This window comes from Salmo trutta, chromosome 30 (genome assembly GCF_901001165.1).
Source record: "Salmo trutta chromosome 30, fSalTru1.1, whole genome shotgun sequence".
Classification (NCBI taxonomy): domain Eukaryota; kingdom Metazoa; phylum Chordata; class Actinopteri; order Salmoniformes; family Salmonidae; genus Salmo; species Salmo trutta.
This window is the reverse complement of record NC_042986.1, coordinates 9,481,232-9,496,249: the sequence shown is the minus strand read 5'-3', so window position 1 is coordinate 9,496,249 and position 15,018 is coordinate 9,481,232. Positions and strand designations below refer to the sequence as shown.

General features: G+C 39.5%; 1 protein-coding gene across 1 annotated transcript; it reads right to left on the bottom strand.

Moving 5' to 3' along the window:
• Positions 1 to 9,203: 9,203 nt before the first annotated feature.
• Positions 9,204 to 14,607, bottom strand: LOC115167868 (homeobox protein Hox-C13a). The gene is made up of 2 exons (XM_029722579.1): positions 13,588 to 14,607; positions 9,204 to 10,472 (listed from the first exon to the last, which is right to left on the bottom strand). The coding sequence occupies exons 1-2, from the start codon at positions 14,246 to 14,248 to the stop codon at positions 10,213 to 10,215; spliced, it is 921 nt and encodes a 306-aa protein (XP_029578439.1). The 5' UTR covers positions 14,249 to 14,607; the 3' UTR covers positions 9,204 to 10,212.
• Positions 14,608 to 15,018: the final 411 nt, after the last annotated feature.

Genomic DNA, 15,018 nt, shown 5'->3' with positions numbered 1-15,018 from the left:
AGATGCTCTGTAGGTATCTACTATGCATCACAACACAGCCTGGTCTCATATACTGGACGTAACATAGTAGAAGGCTACTTAACAAAAACAAAAGTAGGGTGGTTGGTCAGAGTGGAGGATGGGTGTATAATGCAAACGTGTAACCTAACTCCTAACCCTAACCTTAACCTTAACCTTATCCCCTAACCCTAGCCACCTAGCTAATGTTAGCCACACAAATTGGAATTTGTAACATGTCATACGTTTTGAAAATTCTTAACATGTTGAACAAATTGCAATTCGTAACATATCATACAAAATGGATGATGGACATCCACAAATTAATACATACCATACAAAACGTAAGATATCATACTAATTGTATCCCGGATGTACATTTACTATGTTATGTCTACCCCCAAATCCAGGTTGCACAACATAGCCTGTAGCTTAGTGGCCTCATGGGTGGAAAGTTGTTACTTTTACTAAATCCGGTGTTTCTATGACAAACAGTTTTCTTATATTTCAGTCTTCATATTTCAGGATGCTAAGGCAAAACTGAATTCATTTCAGCTCTATATCTGACATTACAGGTGTATTTTTTATAAGCCCATAACCATGTGTGTGAGGTGTATACTTTTGTTTCAAAGTAGATGTGTTTAAAACAATCAAAAAACACTCTGTGACCCTGATTTTTGCCCACTGCAGTAAAAGGTTAATATAATTAACAGCCTAGAGAGCAATTTTTGGGGGGAAAATACTTTCTTATATAATACTACAGGAAAAATAAATGCTCCATCTCAGCAAACAATCTAATCACTTTTTAAAAAACCGCCTCCTATGAATAAGGCATGCAGCCAATAAGTTCAGGTGGGGTGTAAGACTGTCAGATCGTTCAACATATACCGTCTTTATAATATGCCTATGGATGGAGTGATACCATATTCTTTCTTTCTTCTCCTCCCCTCTGGTCCATAGGTCAGTTCATCAATTGCATTGCAGGGATCTGGAAATACTACTTAAACTACTTAAATCTATCTAATCTTAGTTATCCGGACACTCATTTCAATTCTTCCAGAGTTACGTCATGCTTAACCTATCTATTTTCCACCGGGGCAAGACCAACAAATGAATTTATTTATTGCCATCCTATTTGTAAGCCTATATAATACTAATAGTAATACTAATGGTCTGCTATAGCGCGAATCTATCATTCTTTGTCTAAATCAATTTGAACATTAAATGATGTTCATATTAGCCTATGCGTTATAACATAGCCTAACTATATAACAATATTGTTACGGCTAAATGATACAAAACAAAGGCCTATTGACACCATCATTGTAGTTATATAACATTTACTAGATTTAAATGTTACGTGTGTGGCATTTTGTACTTGCATGTTGAGTCTTCCTGCATAGACATGCGCTACAAACCTGCCAAGGGAGTGTTATCTGAGAATACTAGTCTAATTAGCGTTACATACTACATTGCCGCAGCACAATTTGCCACTCAGCCGTTACTTGATGCAACCCAGACGTTATCTGATCCAGCGTCAGCAGTGACAGATTTCATAGAGAATCTCAGTCCAGTGAGCCTCAGATCCAAAATAGAACGAGAAATATACATATCGAATTGGAGACGCTCCCTAGAGCTAGTCGAGGTTTAATCTCATCTCGTGCACTTTCAGAATTGCATCGCCAATCATTACGCGCCCCTGTAACAGTTAGTAAGCCTCGCAACGCAGTACAACATCGAGTGCACATCGCGAACACATACAGGTTATATGTTCTGAGAAACACACGTCTGTCTGAGCGTTATTGGACATTTCTTGGTGTCGGTTAAGTTCACAACTTTATTAATAATAAGATAGTAATGAATCTCTTCCAGGAAAAGTTTCTTCCTAAATTACAAGACGAGAACACGTCAGCAACAATGTCATGATAAGTCCACGACCAATTGCAAAGTATAGCTTTAAATATCTATATATCTTTTAAAATAATCTGCATTATATAATGGTTCCACTTTACCTCAGAGAGAGAATAGAGGCCGCAGCGTCATTACGGCAGACTGCAAACCAGACCCTCCAATACCACCACGCCTTCGATCCACACCAGCTCTCCAACAAGCCGATATCATTTTCACACTAGCCTACCAAACGATTTCTGCATTCAACTGTGAGCAGCTCTCAACTGTCGTTCCGAGAAAATAAGTCGTTTTGATATCTTATTTTACAAAACAAAAACGGAGGTTAGGACGTAGTGCTTGTCAGTTCAAGGTCACTGTCTAGTGCACTGTCTGGAGTCTCCGGATTTGGAATTGCTGTCTTGGAATCTCTCGGCCTGTCCAGACAGGGCAATAGGGTAAACAAAGGTATTTTTTTCTCTCTTAGATTTTGTACAGACAGGTTGCCACGGTTATGGCCTTGCAGTGAATCTTTTTTTTTTTTATTCCCTCTAAGAAGACCTCCCTTTGAACAACGGGTGTATTGAGTGTATTTAATTCGGACTAAAATTGTGAACTCATATGCAAGATCCACTTCTCCAAAATCCTTAGACTACTGTGAAAATAGGCTTCTGTTATAAAATGTTGTTCTATTAAACATAATTTAGAATTACGATTTCATAGCATAAATATTTGTAAAGGTATGTAGGCTACAGGTATAATAAAGCGGCTTGTGTTACAATAGTCGGAATTTAAAAAGCAGCCTAACGATTAACGCACACGCTTTGAACTTGACCGTCAACGACGGTCAAGCGGGCGTACATTCTATTTTTTCTAAAGATCATGGCGACATATCACATTTGTGTTGCCTGTGAATTAAAATGGAAGAAATTATAAAGTTACAGAACAATTCGGCCAATGTAATCCTATACGTAATGATGTTCAAGACACAGATAGGCTTGTATGTGTGTATGTGCGTGTGTGTGGTTCCACCAAGCAATGATGAAATGACTTCAAAACAGCTGAGAGAATTGATCAATAAATTGAGTGGTAACAAATCGATCACAATCTATATATTTGAAATCATTTGACATACTGAGGCATTTAACGCATAGCCATATTGTACAAATATATTATTCCCAATCCGTTGGAACAGCAATTAGTAACAAAATAGGTTAAAATAAATCTGCCATCGACATAATTTATAGCGTAGCTATACAAATAACAATAACCCAATAACGCAATATCAAAACTAACACAACATAAACCATGCATGTGAATCATTTAGAAAATATTCTCTAATAGCTGTGAGAGGAAAAGTCGCTAAAACTCTCAAAAACCCTATGGGGCATCTTCGTTATGTTGGGATTTAAGAAATGGACCTTAATAAATCAATTTAAAGCAGAAAAATGAATTTCTACTGAGCAAATTCATACAATCTCATTGAGTAACTACTACTAACAGGCTACACAAATAGGCCTACCATCGCCACAACGAAACAATAATATGCGTATATATTTATATATGTATGATATATTTATATATGATAACAACAACACAATTAAAACATCACCAACAACATAAATAACATAAAACAATAATAAAAGAAATAACAAAAATACACGAACAATTATAAAAATACAAGCATATTTGTGATAATAAAGCAGCATGAATGTAATATTACTATATATTGAAGGTAATTGGATTAAGTGTTAATAGCCTAATAATAATCATAATTGCAAGATGCAATATGCAGCATCGTTAGACGTATGTGACTGACTGGATGAATGCAGAAATAAATCTAGGTCCCGTTTCTACTTCCGGATATTTTCAACTTGCCACCACCAGAGGTTATCAGCCCCCTTCTCAATGATCTGCCTTTGCCCTCTAGAACGCTGCTCAGCAACATGGTGGTTGGGGCCAGAGCCTTTTATTTGGTTGGGCCTGGGCCTGAAAACAACGACAGAGCTAACCACTCTAGCCCTATTTAATATTTAACCAGACTAGGCTTAAACATTAGTCAACGATTTAATATAAATTGTAAATATCAAAGTATAATTGTTTGGCTAATTGTGATGTTCTAAAGGAAGTGTGTGCTATTTTCAATGGACAAATAATAACATTTCATTTGGAGAAAGGTTTTCTTGTGTTTTCGATTTGATTGGATGAAACACCATTTACTGAAATTAGATAGATCAATTAGATAGAATGCCACAAATGATTCACAATATCCGGTGAATAAAAATGTAAATCAAAGAATTTAAGCCTGAGAGTGAATGATTCAAGAGTGTCGACACCCTCCTGCATGATTTCATTAGCTATATTTTCAGTAAATTGTCTAACCCAACACGCAATATCTAAGCTTGTAACATCATAAATATGATTCCGTTTTCATAATTATCAACGTTCTATTCGGATATTGCAGCTTGAGCGTGAAGTAACAATTAAATGGACTTATATAATATCCTGGATTCAATCACGTGAACATCTGAAGGATTGTTCTGGATTTGTCATGATTCCAAATGTCCATTTGCTTATAGTGTATATGGTGCAGCTACAACATGTGATGAGAGGATAGAAAGGCCTCACATTAACATGCTTAAATAAAGCCCTGTGATTTGCTCGTCCAAACGTGACGACGTCTCACGTAATCAAATAATGGATGCAGAGCGAAATCATGAGGTTACAACTATCTTTTGTAAATGTTTTATTAGAGATGACCAATTGCTAAATGATCCTACAATCAACTCTATTCATGTATTATCGTCATTTATCTTACCAAAAACATTTCCGGAGAGAGCCAATTCATTTTCATGTTCAAAACCCTTAAACCCTCAAATACTGCTGGATTTCCGAACATAACAATGCAAACCCGTCATTACCAAAAGCAAAAATAGATTCTGCTTTGATAGGCCTACTAAGCGTTACATTTCCAAAGTTGTTCAAAATAGACATTGTTATTACACATGAACTCAAAACCATATATTTGTTAAGGGCCCATAGCAGCTGAACCAAACAAAGTTGAACTTTCTAGCACAAAAAAATAACAGACATCAGTTGGCTAAAATATGCTGTCATTTGACCAAATATGCATAAATATATTAAGGAAAATGGCCATTACCTTTAATCATTATACTGTGGGGCGACGTCTCACTTTCGCCACATAATTTCCTCTGCGTGTGAGGTGAGCCGTGCCTCGAGCTCAGGACACAACATGGCTGCTCGAACTGCTCGCTGCAGTCAGATAGGTGGTGTCGGTGTTCGGAGACGTCAACGTTCTACCTGTCCTTCGTGGTCAAAAAACACACACACACACACACACACACACACCTCATGATGAGTGAATGAAACCATTGGTGGTTGGTTTTGAGTAGCGGGGGCTGATAGTGCGAGATAGGGGAGAGACGAACCCACTTTGAGAGAAAGGCATGCTCTGTAAAAACAGAAAAGAAGACACAGAAACCCAGATGTTAACGACAGGGCTCACTCAGAGTTGGTCAGCAGTCAGAGATGGATCAGTAGGATATCGGTGCATTTCCCCTTTTTTTACGTATTTATGGCACGTCATTAAGTCTAGCTGTCTAGACAGGGAAAATAACACCTTGTTTGCCTGCAAACAAACTGCAGGCCTTCCTTGCGACGCGCCCCCCAGCCCCCTGTTCAGTATTCACGCGCGGATCTCATGTCAAGGTCAAAGTGACTGGCTGCATAGTCACGGTCAAGGGTAAAGACGTCCGAATACCGCCAGGTCCAGGCCAGGTATATTACAATACCATAGGAGCCACAGCCCAAAAAGTAAAAAAAGGGAATCTATATGTTTTGTATTTGTTTCATAAAGTGTCTAAGCATTATCAGGTTGATCACTGATGCACGGTAGTCCCGCGCGGACGCGTTATGTTTCAAATAACAGAGAAATAGGACGAGTGTTTTTAATTCGATTCTCTCTCTCTCTCTCTCTCTGTCTCCCTGTCTCTGTTGCTCTCTCATTGTGTGTGTGTGTGCGTGTGTGTGTGTGCGTGTTTGCGTGAGTGTGTGTCATTCAACAAATCAATTCAAACGTTATTGGTCGCATACACATATTTAGCAGATGTTGTTGCGGTGGTAGCGAAATGCTTGTGTTCCTAGCTCCAACAGTTCAGTAGTATCTAACAATACGCACAAATCTAAAAGTAAAATAATGGAATTAAGAAATATAGAAATATTAGGAAGATGGGATGTATATACATTATGGACAGTGTGTGGTTAGAATATATAGTATATCTGAAGAATATGTAGGATAGAATAGTATATGTACTGCAATAGTTGAATAGGATGGCCTTGACTAGAAATATAGAAATATTAGGAAGATGGGATGTATAGACATTATGGACAGTATGTGGATAGAATATATAGTATATCTGAAGAATACGTGGATAGAATACTATATGTACAGCACTAGTTGAATAGGATGGCCTTGACTAGAATACAGTATATACACATGACATTGGTAAAACACTATGTAAACATTATTAAAGTGACCAGTGTTCCATTATTAAAGTGACCAGTGATTCCATGTCCATGTATATAGAGTAGCAGCCTCTAAGGTGCATGGTAGAGTAACAGGGTGGTAGCTGGCTAGTGACAGTGACTAAGTTCAGGGCAGGGTACTGGGTGGAAGCCGGCTAGTGACAGTGACTAAGTTCAGGGCAGGGTACTGGGTGGAAGCTGGCTAGTGACAGTGACTAAGTTCAGGGCAGGGTACTGGGTGGAAGCCGGCTAGTGACAGTGACTAAGTTCAGGGCAGGGTACTGGGTGGAAGCCGGCTAGTGACAGTGACTAAGTTCAGGGCAGGGTACTGGGTGGAAGCCGGCTAGTGACAGTGACTAAGTTCAGGGCAGGGTACTGGGTGGAGTCCGGCTAGTGACAGTGACTAAGTTCAGGGCAGGGTACTGGGTGGAAGCCGGCTAGCGACAGTGACTAAGTTCAGGGCAGGGTACTGGGTGGAAGCCGGCTAGTGACAGTGACTAAGTTCAGGGCAGGGTACTGGGTGGAAGCCGGCTAGCGACAGTGACTAAGTTCAGGGCAGGGTACTGGGCGGTAGTCGGCTAGTGATGTCTATGTAACAGTCTGATGGCTTTGGAATAGGCCTGATAACAATAAACAAGATCTAGGAATATTTATACTGGTCCTATCAAATAATAACATGACGGCGACGAGTATAATACAACTGCTTCAATACATTTACAAAATGTAAGGACTTTATTTTACGATATACAAACAAGGATAGGCGATAGACTTTGGGCCGAATTATATAGCTTGTCGTGTGAGCCGACTTCATGCACACATCTCTAATTAACTTCATTACAAGTGTATCTTTTAGGCGCAAAATACTTCCTCTGCATTCCCTGAGACATGATAGGATAGATACAACAAAACATACAGTATATCACATACGGTATTACCTACGGATACGAAACGTGATACAAGTCCGTTTTCGACCTCCATCCATGTCTGACAACGTCGGGAGATGACGTAGAAACCGGCCACTAGGGGAAACAGTGAGCGCTGTTACCTTCAGGTAGGTTACGGGTGTGCCTCTGGGTGTGCCTTGCATGTTCATATCCAACTAAAGAAAGTCGTTTTTGAGATTTTTGTTTTAATCCTATCTCAATCCTTAACCCTTACCTTTACCTTTCGGAGTGAATGCCTAACCTTAAGATTTTGACGTTTATGTCTAAACTTAACCTTAAACACGTTTGGAACAACTTCGACATTTGATGATGGAGAAACATGGATGAACATTTAATTCTGTGAGAGCTTGTTGCAGCCAGCATTTTAGCTATCATCTAAATGAAGGCCGATTAGCATGAAAAGCAATGTACAACTATAGCCCATACACAGTGTTGGGGAAGCTATTATGAAAATCTAGTTTATCAAGCTACAAATTACTTCACACTGGAAGAAGTTAAACTACACTAAAGCTAAACTAAAGTTACTTTGAAAAAGTCGTTCACTACCTCCAAACTACCTGGGCTAAAATAAATATATCTAAATCTGAAATGTCATGGATTACAAATTGCAAGATAGATCGCTCTGGAGTCAGAGGTTATTAACATAATGTGTAATTTAGCCTATTAAACAAAAATGATGTTTCAAGTGAGAATTAAGCAGGTCTGATGTCGAAGAAGAACGGACATCTTGGCTACGTTACCCATATCGTGTTATTTTAGCAAAAAACGTAGTGTGTACCAGTAGTTAGCTACACCACTACATGGCTGTAGTATGTAATTAACTACTGACAACACTACCGAGATTTTAATTTGGTCCAACTACCACCAAGTTACAGCAAAATGTAATATAATTACTAGTCGAATTACATAGTTCACTACTCCCCCATGATTGCCTATACTGATATCGTATTCGTTTGCTGCTCAATACCGAACATGAGGCAATCGAATACTGTAGGTTATTTTAGTTTGGTGGCAACATCATGGGAGACTTTTACAAAGAAGGCAGATGAATGAAATAACATATTATTGGCAGGGGGGTGTATGTTCGTATGGGTATCCCGTTCCTGTGTCCTGGTACATCTAATACGTACGTTCTAATATCTCCAGACGAGTTAGACATGGTGATCTCATATTGCAAGCCTCCACTTTAAACTTTTGTCGAAAGGTTCATTCTCTTATTAAACAGTGCAGTATAGGCCCAATATACAGACCTGTGTTAAGTGGGCATATAATATAGGCCTATCCATGCAACCGATCCTCGTCAAACCATCCAATATCAGTCATTTTTTTGTCCTGTGGATATCTCATAGACATACAAGCATACATGTCAAAAACATGCCTATCCAAAAAAAACATATAGTACTCCTTTAGGCCAGGGTTGGGCAACTTTGATTGGGAAGGAGGCCACAAAAAAAAGTCAAGTCATCATGAGGGGCACCCACATATATACCCACACATCCAGTCTACTGATTTGTGCAGTTACACACAAAAAATGAGCGTAGAGAAAACGTTTCAGTTGTAAATCAAGTCCCCTGCACCTCTACACATTTTTCCACGGGGTGGAGACACTTTTTTTTTTGTTGTTGTTGCAATTGTATAACAAATTCCTGCCGCTGCAAGTTGCCCATCCCTGCTCTAGGCCATATATCAAACGTTCCTCAAAACCAACGGCGACGTGACAACACAGCCCATGGGGATGTGAGGTGACAATTCAAAACGAGTTCCACTAAGTGACTTAGAGGAGACAGGAAAGAAACACATCATTTAATTCATCATCTTTCAGCAACGTCATGTTATTCAACATCATTTATTTAGGAAACGACTTACCAGTACGTTTTAAACACCATAATACAGCTCACATACTGCACGAAAGAAAGTTACAAGACTGTCTGCTTAGAAGGCGTGTGAACAGATCCAAATCGTTTTTTTTATTACTATATATAGGCCTACTATAAACAGAAAACAAAAGAAATCGATTGTGCATCTATGTGTAATACTCACTGACTTGAATTGCTTACAATCATTCCCGTTGCATGACAGAGACATTATCCTTCACTGATAAAGGAACACATTTAGGGTTTGAGACATTCCAATTGACAACCCTGTGATACGAGAGAATATGAATTAAATAATAAAGGCATTGCACTGTACATGTATAACAATAGCAGCCTTGCTTTAACCTTATTAACAAAACATATCCCACAGAAAGAAAACATATATAGCTTCTGAAATCGGAGACAGGGGCGGTTTTGAACAAAACCATTGTATCATCTGAAGCCCCCGCAAAAACCCTCTGAGTTCTTGGCTGAAGAGAATAAATCTCATGTAGTTTTTTTTCGAGTTCATTCGTTGTCGTTCTCCCTGACCAGTTTATGTCCATATTGCAATTCTCTTTCTGTTGATGGCGCGATGAAGATATCTAATATGTCTGTTTTGATCTGGCTGTCTGTTGGACGAAAAGTCCTGGAAATGTCAATTGGTTTGGAGAAAAGAAAAACACGCAATCCTTGTGTCTTTTTGAAATACAGATATCGTTTTAAATATTATATATTTATATATGTACATTCATATAAAACAATGTTTAACTGATTTCTCAATATTTTCACAGTTTTTATAGCATTTCTTTCTCTATATCGAAAAAAGAGCGGTTGGTGATGGCATGGATGTGTGGACTGTTGGAACTTAAATAAAACACACTGCCGAAGTATTCTTCAGGCTTGGTTGTCTCTAAGAGGTAAATTATGGATTGAAAGACGGTGGGATGGATATCAGCTGCAGTGTACAATGGGCCGGAAATCTATCAAGTAGTAGGCGTGTGATTACTAGTCTTGGATTTACAGACAAATTTCTTCTCTTTCACCCGTCGGTTCTGGAACCAAATGGTGACTTGGCGCTCTGAGAGGTTGGTCCCAGCGGAGATGCGTCTTCTCTTGTCTTTGGTGATGAACTTGCTGGCAGCGTACTCTTTCTCCAGCTCCTTCAATTGGAGCTTGGTGTAGGGAACCCGCTTCTTACGTCCACGACGGTAGCTACTGATCTCAGGCTGCAAAGGGACTACGTCTGGAGAGAAAAGAGAGAGAAGGAGAGATGTAATTACGCAAAGACATTTCCCAGCACTAATTTTGCATGTGATCAATTCAAATGTATTTCACGTATTAATACGTTTGTTATGAAGATGCAAATATGTCAAAAAAGGCCATATAGACATTAAATACATCACATTACCTGGGCCTATTGTGCGTATTTAAATTGAAACATTACGCACGAGATTTTTGGATGCACAATTGGCCGTCTACTCTTTTATTGGTATTTAAATGTTTATTTATTCACTTTCATCGCTGAAGTTCACATACAATAATATAATAAGCATGTTGTTATATGTATCCAGGCACCTGAGGTGTATGAGGAATTAGAGAATGTTTTTTTTTTTGAGTGACAGGCAAACATTTGTGAAATGTTGTTTTTCTTCAAAATATGATCATCTTGATCCGTGATAAAGACATGAAAGACACAGAGATGGTCCTTGAGGGTCGATGCATCGTTTATACTTGCTTGCATATCTCGAAAAAGGGGATGAGGGATTTAAGTAGTCTCTCTCTCAGATTTTTGTATGAGAATAACATATGCGTGGCCTCGCTGATGTACACAATGTTGTAAAGTAGTTAAATAAAATAAGGATTATATAAGGGACCAAATCTCAAAAACATCCAACCTACCCCAAATATCTATTATTGTTCATATATTTGATATAAACATACAAATATCAACAATACGTTTTTCAACAGTGGACATATCACTGCGTAGTTACACAAATGATATGCCCTGCCATGGATCTCAGAATATTTTGGTATTGTACTGTGATGATAAGATGATAAGATGAGCACTTCTGGATAATAGTATTGCATTTATTTTATGTTCTCATCTTCTACAAATGCACTTACCTCTACCGGGTCAATTAACCTGATATAGGCGTAGCCTAGTTATCAAGAACAGGTTGACACGATCAAACTTTTGAGTAGGCCCATTAAAGTGGAAATAGCTAAACGTTTGATTTATGTTGGGAATTGGGATTTGAGTTACCTAAAGCTACGACTTAGGTCTGTCTGGCTGCTCACAAAGCTGCCAGACAGACGAACAGTTCCGCCTGTATGGGTGACATGAAAGGACAGGTATGGCTTTGCTTTAAAGACGAGACTAGGTTTGTTGTTGGGTAGCCTAGGTTTATGGTAGTAAGATGAAACATACCCCATAGGTCTACTAACGTTTTTACATATCAGATCATTTTCGTTAGCATTCCATAAATACTGAATATTATAATTAGACTCCGTTCTTTGGGTCAAAATATGCATTTGGAAATGTTGGACAGTCATGATGCTAACTGAGCTAAAAGGAATTAGAAATACGCAAATAACAGGTACGCATCCCTTCATTCTCACTGTATTTCTTGATATCGAAATATTCGTTAACAAAACTAGAACATGTTAGTTTCCTGGTCAAAATGTGTTTTGCGAAACGAAACGTGAGGAAATAAATGATTTGGTGTTCGGCACGTCCGCCATGCTATATCAAATATTCCATGGTAAACCCAGTGCTATTTGGAAAATATTATGGTTGAAATTGTGCACTCGCACATGTTCTCATGTTTTCTCAAGTCAATTGAAATGTGGGCATCATTGTCCCAAGATTGTTTAGGGTTTAAGCGTTTTCAGAGGAAATGATCAATATTTTCGGAGGAAATGTAAAGTCTCAAAGTTTAACTTTACAGTTCTACACACAACCACACACTGACATACACAGACACATAGGCTACACATTAACTGTGTGTGTGTGTGTGTGTGTGTGTGTGTGTGTGTGTGTGTGTGTGTGTGTGTGTGTGTGTGTGTGTGTGTGTGTGTGTGTGTGTGTGTGTGTGTGTGTGTGTGTGTGTGTGTGTGTGTGTGTGTGGTGCGTAATGCACGAGCTCGTCGTCCGCGTGTGTGTTTTTAAGGAAACTACTGGAAAAGGAGGCAAAATGGCGTGAGGACAGAGCTAGCTAGGGCAACAATTTAACGCATCTGTATCCGAAATGCACACACACATTTCACCAAGAGGTTAAAACCTTGCTGTAAACGAAGCAGTCTAGTAAACACCATGTAAACAGCATACTGGACGGTTATGGGCCCTGTATCATTTATCAAATATCAGACTATAGGCTATGTGACAAATACAAAGGAAACTTTGTTTTTCAAAAAGCCATTGGATTGTCAATAGTTACGCAACACAGTATTTGAGACAGATATTAGGCGCACACGTCTTTGGCGAATGGAAAATGAATTCTGCCTATGCAAACCCGCTCTCGTGCAACATTGCCGACTCTGCAGAGATTTATTGGCACAATCCAAACAGTAGCCTATAGCCTAGCTCGCTAATTTGATCATACAAGGAGAAAGGATATGCGTTCATGCCCCTGTCTATTCTGCCACTGTGTGACTCACTACCCGGTTTAAGCACTATTGCAGTCTTGGAAATAACAAAGCTGAAACGAATTGTTTTGTTTGTGAATAGTTTATAGTCTGCCCAATATGTCATGCATGTTGTTTATTACCAGATACATAAAATCACATTGAGTAGGGTGTTATCGCTTACGATTCATTTTTTCAGAAATGGTTTCAACCAAAGCACAATCCATGGTGTTGAGTTGAATTGAAGGACGTGAATTGAAGGATTTTGGCATATTTTAGCGATCAGCGTCATAACCAACCAATCTCACAGACACTCCCCCAGTAAAGGACCCAGTGGATGAAAATAGCCTACCATGTCTGGCTGTCAGTTTCATTACGCTGTGAAATGTTCTACAAATATTGCGCTGTCTCTCAATAATGCACTAAAGGGATGCTATACATTTATATACATTGTCGTTTGTATATCACTCTACACTTGATCATTGACATATAGGTTATGGACTTTGGTGTGGCACATGATAAAGGATACGGCTACATTACGATGAGAAAATCATAGCATTTCATATAGAAACCCCGTGATTAAAATCCAATAACAACGACGTACATTTCGACGGAGGGAAAAGGTTACTACAATCATGGATAACAATTCTAAGCTAAATAAAAACAAAAAGACAATGCTGCAATTTCACACATTCTCTAGACATTTAAATGTCAAAACATATCACATTTCATACCTGGAAATGGTGATTTCCAAAGATGAGTGGACTGTGTTTGCTCCTTGGAACAGTACACCTGCCCATCCCAGCCATTCGACAGAGCCCAGTGCTGGTAGCCCTCCATGGGAATCAAGGCGTCGTGCCTGGGTTCGGGGTGGCTGATCCCGGGCACCACAGACATGTCTAGATATCCAGGAACCGCTTGGTACGAGCTAGGAAAACTGGGGTAGAAGGCGAACTCTTTCGCCCTGCTAGACACCTCTTCGGTGGGCAACGCGGTGTGGGGGTCGGCATATTTCTCTGCAGGGTGGTACGAGCAGGGCTTCTGCTGCAAGTTCACGTTGTGCGAGTGAGATAACCTACAACCGTAATAAGGGTTTCCAAACGGATAACCGTAGCTCAGAGATGCACTGGAGGAGGTTTGGGGAGCAGGACACTGTCGGCCGGTGTCTGGGGAAGATATATCCGAGTACACCGAGCCCTGGTGAGTCGCTATAGTGCCAGAATGTCGCCCCAACCCGGGGTGCGACATCAGGTCCCTGCAGTGGGTCGCCGGGCAATTCCCGCTCAGTCCCTCCATTGTTTGGTTTTTATTCGGATTATTTTCATTCGGGCTTTTTTCATAAACGTACATCAAGGTGTCCGCCCAGCGTGGATGCAGAACCAGTGAAGTTGTCATATCAGGGGCTGCCGATGGTTTTTAAAAGTCGACTACTCCAAGACCGACACCTCATTTCCAACTACATTTTACGTGAGCGCATGCGCAACCGAGACCCGTGTGTCCAGTTCATTAAGGTTCTGGCACGTGATATGCTAACGAGTCCGAAGAGATTGGGGCTTGTGAGTGGGGGGAGAATAGCCCTTTAAACAACTAGCAGCTCAAGTTTCACTGGGTCTTTCTGTGGAATACAGGGTCCCATCATTGGCTGAAGTCACCTACACGAACATCCTTAAAGGGGAGGTTGGAACCCTTAGGTGAAGGGGGCAACAAAAACAATCTGCAAAGTTTGGCCGACACAGGAAAATATTAACCTGAAGTAAACATTTCATTAACTCAGAATTGTTTTCATTTTGGGCAAGATGAAAAATACATTTGAGTGGTATTATAATAAATGAATATGCAGGTCTAGGCCTTCTTATGCTTTGTGTGACAGTGCCGGTGTTGGTTTCATTAACAAATGTTCCATCAATTAATTTATTTTGGAGTCAGAGTGGAAAATGTTTAGGCTGCATGACCAAAATTAAGTTGCATATTCAAACTTGCATATTCACACAAGTGGTTAACATAATATCTTATATCCAAATGCAAATAGACAAGAGTAAGCTATGTAATCAAAAATGTAATTGTGTATTTTCTTATAATGAAAATAATGAGACTACCATTGGTAAAACATTACATCGGCTTGGTTTGTCAGCGAGCTGTGTGTAGGCTACGGGTAAGTAGCTGCA

What these genes read in the sequence shown, in the direction of transcription:
- LOC115167868 (XM_029722579.1), bottom strand. Translation starts at nt 14,248, where the DNA reads ATGACAACTTCACTGGTTCTGCATCCACGCTGGGCGGACACCTTGATG. An exon ending in TTGGAAATCACCATTTCCAG is followed by an intron (nt 10,473 to 13,587) that starts GTATGAAATGTG and finishes TTTTCTCTCCAG; the next exon opens with ACGTAGTCCCTTTGCAGCCT.